Raw genomic sequence first — 8,901 nt, forward strand, 5'->3', positions numbered from 1 at the left:
AAAGGTACTTTACGTACTAAATACTTAGTACGTATCATAAGCATTTAAGACAAAGTCTTTAAACACAAGTTACAACCATTTTATGCAAGATTTTCAAAAGACTCTTAATTGCAACACATCAAGCATGTGGTACAGGTTTTTTATGCATTGAGTTTATAGCAAATGGTCAGACCTTCTTTTTCTGTTCTCTTCCATTTCCAGAAAGTCCCCCCCCCCAAAAAAAACCAGTTTGGGTAAGGCCAAAATGGTTTTGTCCGTTCTTCTTCCTTTTCCTAGCTTCTTCTTCCTTTTCATGAATCCTCCTGTGCCAAAAGCAAATTAGTAAGGTCAGCTATATGCTTTTTTCAATTGCTGCAAACTTTGCACAAATGACGGTTCCCAAAAAGACCTCATCGGTGCATATAACCAGAATTTTGAGGTTTTTTGATTTCTCCATAGCTTCTTCAAATCCTTCCTCCAGCCGAATGCTTATGGTTGCTCAGGTAATTAGTTTTACATATCCCTTTCCCTTTAATCAGTTGTTCCTTTATCCCTGACGATTGAAACTTCTATATCTGATGCCTTCAACCTTCAACCTTCTCGATTCAAGATAATAGTTCTCTACTTTCATTCTCAGTGGTATCGTTGCTATAGACTGACCATATCTCTGCAAAAGTTTGTCTCTGCATGAACAATGTTTTGTGCACGCTGTGTACGATGAAAATGAGATATCAATGGTCAAGTCAACCCTTGCCTTCTTATCCTCGGGTGACAAGTGTCTCCATGCATTTAATACTGAAGGTAGTATAAATGGCAGTGTGCATCTCCCATGCATACTACTGGCTTTTTGAAAGATTACTAAGTGCATTCTTAAGGCAATTGGTTATTCTCTTCTACTCCCTTGCTCTCCTGTGTGCGAAGAAAATCTTAGTGTTCTTCATTTCCTTTCAAGAACTCTTTTTAGTGTTCTTGTAAGTTCTTCTCCTTGTAAGATTGTTTAGGTTAGGTTTTCCTTTCCTATCTTCCGCAACAATCTTTTGTATCTCTGTGTGTTAATTATTGATATACATCAATAAAAATTAAAAAGTTAAAAAAAGTCTATGTAATTGTATTCAACCCCCTTCTACAATTACTTTCTGTTTATTGTCATCCCCTTCGGGACTAACAAGTGGTATCAGAGCGGTTAGGTTAATCTTATAAGCTAGATCTGCAATGGCCTCTTCTTCTTCTTCCAACTTTGCTCCTTCTTCTTAGCACGACAATGGCACTATTGCCAAGCCTCCTAAGTTCAACAAGAACAACTTTCCTATGTGGAAAAGTCATATGACACTCTTCCTTGAGGGTGTTGATTGTCAATATCTTTCTATCCTTATGGATGGACCCCTTGTTCCAAAAGTACGGCTTCATCATGGAAAGAACAAACATGAAGGTGACTCTTCAAATAATTCTAATGATGATAAAGAGAAATCTGACTTTATTGGAAGGTTCTTCATCAAAGATCCTTCACGGTAACAATGAATATGACAAAAGGAAAGTTTCCTTGGCTACCAATGTAAAGGCTATCATTGCCTTCTATCTTCCTAATGATGTTTTCCACTCCTTGGTAAACCTCTCTACTGTTAAGGACATGTGGAATACTCTTTGTGTTCTGTATGAAGGAACCATCAAAGTAAAGAAAAGCAAGAAGATTGACCTCGTTAGGCAATATGTGCTCTTTGTGCATGGGAAAGGTGAATCTCTCACTGAGTACTACAACAGGTTTAACAACCTCCTTAAAGATCTGAAGATTCATGGCAGAGTCAATGAAAATGAAGACAAGTAAAGATCTTGAAAATATGCCTGTCGCTGCTATTTATGGAACTCTCCATAATTATGAGCAAATCAAGCTTCTCAAAAAGGCATTATTAAAGGATCCCAAAACTTCTCCTGTTGTTCTTCTCTGCAATGATACGAGGAAGCCTATCAGTGAACCTCGTATCACTTATCTGACTGAGTCTGAAGAAGGTCCTGTCAGAAAAGAAGAATTTGCTGAAAACTATGCTAATGATGCTGATGATGAGGGTGCTGAACCCATAATTAATGACTTAGCTGAGAACATGGCCATGATGGCTACCAACTTCAAAAGGTATGCCAAAAAGGGTTCTTTTAAATTCTCTCCTAGATCTAAGATCACTAACCGTAGAATATTAGATCAACCTAAGTCAGCTCCTCTTGATGTGTCCAATGAGGAGTGTTTCAACTGTGGAAAGAAAGGTCATTTTTCTGCTGAGTGCAAAAGCACAAAGATCTCTAAGCATCATACTTCTCAACCCTCTAGCCGATCCTCTCATGACAAGTACAAAGCAAAGTACAAGAGAGAAAAAGCAAAGAACCAGAGCTTTCAGAGAAAAGGTAAGGGGGGCTCATGGTTGTAACTCATGACTGGATTGATGAGCCAACCTCTTCCTTCAGTGATAAGGACATGGCACATCTGTGCCTTATGGCCAAATTCGGGAGATAGAAGACTCTGTCAAGGGATCCTCCTCTACTACTGCTGCTGATGTACCTTCTACCTCTAAGGATGCCGAAGATCTGGTCGAACCAAAGAAGGTAAACAACTTCTCTTCTCTCTCTGAATCTGAAAAGGTTCAAGCTTTTGATTCTTTATCTGTTGATCTTTACAATGCTAGATCTGCTAAAAAGAAAGATGACCTTGAAATCAAAAGTCTAACTAGTCAGTTACATAAATGCATGAATCAACTAAAACACTTTGATAAGTTGAAAAATGACTTGAAACAACAAAAGTTAATAAACAATGTTCTTAACAAAGAAAAAACTAAGGTCTACGAGAAGCTGGAGAAAGAAAAATCCATTCTTCAAAAATGGACTAGATCATTCAAGAACTTAGATAAAATCTTACATTATCAACTTCCTAGTGAAATAAAGACTGGCCTAGGTTATGATGATCTAGATCTGTGTGCTCCTGATAACTCTATGTGCATTTCTTCTCACATTCACTCTTCCTCCTCTTCATCTCTTTTATATGATTCTGTTGGATCTCTTTCTTCTAGATCTAGTGATAATGGATAATCTGTTAAGTTCGGAATTTTTGTCAAAGCTAAAAATCCTAACTCTGTATCTGATAATGTTCCTGTCGACTGTGTGTTTAACTCTCTCCCTCTCTCTCTCTTATGGAATTTCCTGATAAATGCTCATCTAAATCTAAAACATCTAAGCATCTTAAGCATCCATTAAATCAACGTTTCTCTGCAGTTGAAAAAGGAAAGTCTGTGGACAAGCTGAAATAAAGAGGCCTCGGCAAGACAATGCGATAAATTATCGTTGGTCTCTATTAACTCTCTCTCAATAAATGCTTTTTGAAATGTCGGATGTAATATGCCATTAATTGTGTGAAGATATTTAAAGCACGTAAGCCCACTAATATAAGACAGAAGTAGGCGTAGATAATATTGTTCCCCTTCGGCAGGATTAGCATAAACCAGTTGCCCTTTTCATTGACCCTTGTTTTCAAGGATTCCATTTACGTGAACTGGCATTCCATGTATAATGTTTCAAAAAATCTTTGTATAAATATTGTCTTGCAATCTTATTTGTTTTATTCCTCTCAAAAAATGCGGTCAACATTGAGCTCTTATCCCTCTCTATATCAACGGTATCTGTCATTCTTTAAACCTAACCAACTACTTATTCGGAAGATGGACCTGCAAAGCCATCATACAAGGGTGGATTTGAGAAAGTGTAAATCTAAAAATCGGCCAAATTGCCTCAAGTGGCGAAACATATCGTGCATCTTAAAATCTCTTTATCTCGTTAATAATGACCTTATCTCTATCAGGATCGACATGAATAACCTGTTTGTCATGACCCTTGTAAACATACTTGAAGTCATATTTCACACATATTATACTTGAGCAAACCTCAACATTGATGTGACAGTTGAACATCATTAGCATATTTGGGTTATATGGGACCACCCATCTATTATAAAGGATATTGCTCCGAACGTTCACCTTATTTCATTGTTTCTTCTCCAATACATCGGATATGAGTTATCTGTCTGCGCCCTCTTGTCGTTGAATTGTTGAGGATATCTAGAACGACAATTTCTCAGCTCACCTTCAATTTAAGGGCTAGACGGCAACCACAAGGACCATGCATCATGTATAATTATCACAAGCTCGTGCATTTCAGGATACTTTGTTAGGTCCTGGATTTGAGCACACACTATCATTGTTTTGTAAAGCCATTTGTAAAGGAATAAATTATTTAGAGAAAAAAAGATAATAAAATGCCAATAAAACTACACAAAAAGCAGATTCAGCTCTGATACCACTTGTTGGTCCCAGCTGAATCTACAAGAGTTATAGGTAATCAGTTTATAGAAGGGGAGAGATGAATGAGTTGCTTTATTAAATTATAATTCATATTGTTTCCATGTTTTCTTCTTGTTTGTGTGTGTGTGTGTTTCATATATGAAACATATTTTCTTATTTTCTTTCACATACTTGAAGACATATTTCACACATATTATACTTAAGCAAACCTAAACATTGATGTGACAGTTGAACATCATTAGCATATTTGGGTTATATGGGACCACCCATCTATTATCAAGGATATTGCCTCGAACGTTCACCTTATTCCATTGTTTCTCCTCCAATACATCAGATATGAGTTATCTGTTTGCGCCCTCTTGTCGTTGAATTGGTGAGGATATCTAGAACGACAATTTCTCAGCTTACCTTCAATTCAAGGGCTAGACGGCCATGAATAACCGCAAGGACCATGCATCATGTGTAATTATCACAAGCTCGTGCATTTCAGGATACTTTGTTGGGTCCGGGATTTGAGCACACACTATCATTGTTTTGTAAAGCCATTTGTAAAGGAATAAATTATCTAGAGAAAAAAAGATAATAAAATGCCAATAAAACAACACAAAAAGCAGATTCAACTATGATACCACTTGTTGGTCCCAGCTGAATGTACAAGAGTTATAGGTAATCAGTTTGTAGAAGCGGAGAGATGAATACAAACACCAAAACTTTCACTTTTAAAAAGTATATATTGATAAAGAAAGATCAATACAAATTTTACAGATTGTTTGCGGAAGAGATAAGGTAAAGAAACCTATCTAAATAATTTAAGGTTTACACAATTACAAAATAGTAAAGAAAAAAGATTTGCTACAAAGAAATAAGAAAATGTAAATGCTCTTCACTTGGATCTTTCTCTTAATATTAGAGTAGAGAGAGGAAAGTATCTTCTTGGGTAAGTTTCTTAGAGATGAAGAAGTGATAACTTAGTAGAAAGCACTCATCTATTTATACCCAATGCATCTAATGCAAGAATGTACACAACATGTGTCAAGCTTTTGGAGAAAAGTTTGTCATTTGCTACAGTAAACAGTTCTTTTGGCTGTATATGAGCAGTCATCTTCATAAAATAAGTAAGCACTATAGAGTCAACGTAATGGATACTATACTCTAGAAAGGTATGTGATTGTCCTTTGTGTGAAGGAGGACAAGACAAAAACAACAGTGCAAGGCAAGCTTCATTTGATCGCTAAATGTTAGGATAACGCTGGAGGGTCTCATCAGCATTCGCAGAAAACTTGTGCAGACTACATATGTAATTTAGACGAGCTTGTAATCACTGAATGTCGCTTGAGATTGCGAACTGCTGGTCTCTAATCTTCAGTTCTGTCTTCGACATTGGTGAAGGTTCTTTGATGTGAGTTTTGTATTCTTGAAGTATGATAGTCTCTGAAAGAGTTACAATAAATGTTCAGCGATTACTAAACATACTCAATGATGATCGTTAAAACTGAATAATATAAATACTATATTTCGTAAGATAAAAAAGATCATCATTAAATTAATGAAAGAGAAAGGATAACAAGATATGATATAATGATTCTCATATTTCCATTTTTTTAATCATATTATCGTTTGATAACCTTTCCTTCTCTATATTGATTCCGTGAGACTCCTATTATTTAATAATATGTAGCAAATTGAGCATAACCCTACCTCAATGTCACATAAGAATATTGGTTCACATGAGTTGATCAATCAAGGTACAGCCAAAGTCTACTCTTTCCATTTCATGCCAACCATCCCCCATTTTTAAATGGATTAAAAAAGATACCAAGAAAAAAGTAAAATGATATTTAAACAATTTAAAAAGTAGCCACCTTTTCACGATCATTTCAGCCATCATTTATATATAACACAAAATACTTATTTCCTTTTATCAATTAATATTTTCTTAATTATAAAATTATATCCTTACCAAACCTATACATGTTCTATTTGACTAAAAACCATGGATGATGAATGCAAAACAGGATGAACTTCATTATAATATATCATTTGAATAAGCCAATGAACAAACATAAAGATGATATATGTTTGTATAGACTTAAAACGATGGAAGAAAATTTTATTTCCGTGAGAAAATAAATTAAATGAAAATATTATTATATGACATTAGTCTTACATTATATTTTAGAAGGATTGTAGATTTTTACCTCACTTTCAACTCTGCATTGGATGTTAATATTATATGTATGAATGTTATATATTCATACAACATAAATGTATTATCGCATGGACGGACCTATTATAGTGCATACGGTGGCACGTGTCACTATATTATTCTTCCGTCGAAGGGTAAAAAAAATTAGGTTCGTAAAAGGTGCAACCGTAATAATTTGTTGTGCGTCACCGTTTGTATTTTGAATCTATGAGGAGAACAAGTTTTATTTGGTAGAGTTGGTTTGCAAGACTTTTATTCCATCCTAGACCAAAGTTTGAAACCCTTTTAGTGTCATTTCTTAGTCAAATGATATCGCCGTTTGAAAAAAAATTGGGTCCGTCCCTGTATTATCGTATTACACAATATAATGATACATTCACTTTTTCTAACGTTCTTACGAAAAGGAGTAGCGTTCATCTCTCACTCTCTCTATGTATACATACATATGTAAATACATGGATACATACATACGTATGTATATTTATATATATATATGTATATATATATATATATATACTTGGAATTATGTGAAGTTTATCTTTTGTGAGAACAATGCATGGGAACCATCTCATAGGCTTTGGATGATTTTTGTTGTTTGATCGAATGTCTCGCCAGAAGGTAGTGACATATATGTAAATAAAGGAGAAATTTTAACATATCTTAAATGAAAGTATTAAATTGACATATCTTAACATGAACACACTAAACTAAGATACCTTAACAATTTTGAAAAAATATGACATAGCTTAACATACCTCATAAACGTTCTTATGAAAGCCTTAACATAACATATCTTAATAAATATTAATTCACATATTTTAACATGAAAGCTAATATCTTCTGATGCAGAACACCAAAAGACCGTAACGTCCCTCTTTCACAAACGATGCGTGATCAATGTCGTCGAACACCCGAACCCTGTACTTATGTACATATAGAGAAATTCAGATGAAAACCAAAAATATGTAACAAACCCACGAAAACTAATCAAAATCAATGAGTGAGTTGTTCAATTAAATTATAATTCATATTGTTTCCACGTTTTCTTCTTGTTTGTGCGTGTGTGTATTTCATATATGAAACATATTTTCTTATTTTCTTTTATACGTATAAAACTTCTGAATGTTTTATATATGAAATAACACTATATGAACACACATGTATTTTACATGTGTTGTTTCATATTTAAAAATATATGACTACTGATTCGCACGTTTGTAACATATTTATGGTTATATTTTATTTGCCACACAGATAGACACACAAACACACGCGCACACACACACATACACACACACACACACATATATATATATATATATATATATATATAGTCTGGTTCTTACAAAAACAATAACCAAATAAGAGAACATAAAAACGGTCGAATCACATGTGATTTTATACTAAAATCACATATAAAATATTGTGATTCTTGTGATTTTGGTCTAAATCGTCCACTCACTCCTTGCCCTGGCCATGTTCAGTAATCACATGTTATTTTACTATTTTTCCTCTTCTTTTGATCTTATTCTCGTTTCATCATCTACATATATATATATATATATATATATATATATGTATATATAGATCTCTGTGTGTGTATACATATAATGCTAGAACTGTTCCAACGGAATGCAACACATTTAGGGGTGTTCGCGGTCCGGTTTGGGCGGTTTAACCCCTCAGACCACAAACCAAACCGTAATGGCGGTTTATAAAATTTTCAAACCGAGCGGTTTGATATCAAGTGCTCAGACCGGTCAAACCAGACCACAAAAAGGCGATCTGGTCTGACCGGTTTAGACGGTTTGGGCCTTTAATGGACTTTAAATATTAAACTTAAAAAACATATATAATTTAGAATTTTACATTAAATATCCATTTTAACAAAACAAAATATCTAAACAAATAAATTTAATAATTAAGCAGCTCTTGAGTATAAAGTCGAAACAATCCAAAGTACAAACAAATAAATATATAATACATATTAGAAAACAAACAAATTAACAAAGTTACAACTCCACTGTGAGTATTGAGTAACAAAATAGAAGCAAAATCTAAGTTGGTTGAATCACTTGGTTGATGTCTTGATGATGTGCACCGAAATCAAACCATGCATTAGAAAGATCGATAGAGTGATAGAGTTCTTGAAGGACTTCAAAATTTAGAGACCGTCAATATCAAATGTGTCGATATGTTTAATGGTTTTAGGCGTCAATTTTGATTATGTTAGATGTTAGGCTTAGGGATATATTTGGTCATAGCTCATAAGTTAAAAAAGTTGGGCTTGCTAATACTAATATATATATATATATATAGAGGAGTGATCATATGAAAACCGCCTTCATTTGTGTAAACCGTGCAAACCACCTTCATTTGTCG

General features: G+C 34.3%; 1 protein-coding gene across 1 annotated transcript in view; it reads left to right on the top strand.

The window, feature by feature from the left end:
- The first annotated feature begins 1,769 nt into the window (after positions 1 to 1,769).
- LOC112516190 (peroxidase 16-like) overlaps positions 1,770 to 8,901 on the top strand; it is a 14,124-nt gene continuing 6,992 nt past the window's right edge. The window contains exon 1 of the mRNA XM_025123212.1: positions 1,770 to 2,370. Within this exon, the coding sequence (XP_024978980.1) occupies positions 1,770 to 2,370 (601 nt within the window). The remainder of the gene's footprint in view (positions 2,371 to 8,901) is intronic.

The sequence above is a fragment of the Cynara cardunculus genome (genome assembly GCF_001531365.2).
Source record: "Cynara cardunculus var. scolymus isolate 2C chromosome LG 8, CcrdV1, whole genome shotgun sequence".
Lineage (NCBI taxonomy): Eukaryota > Viridiplantae > Streptophyta > Magnoliopsida > Asterales > Asteraceae > Cynara > Cynara cardunculus.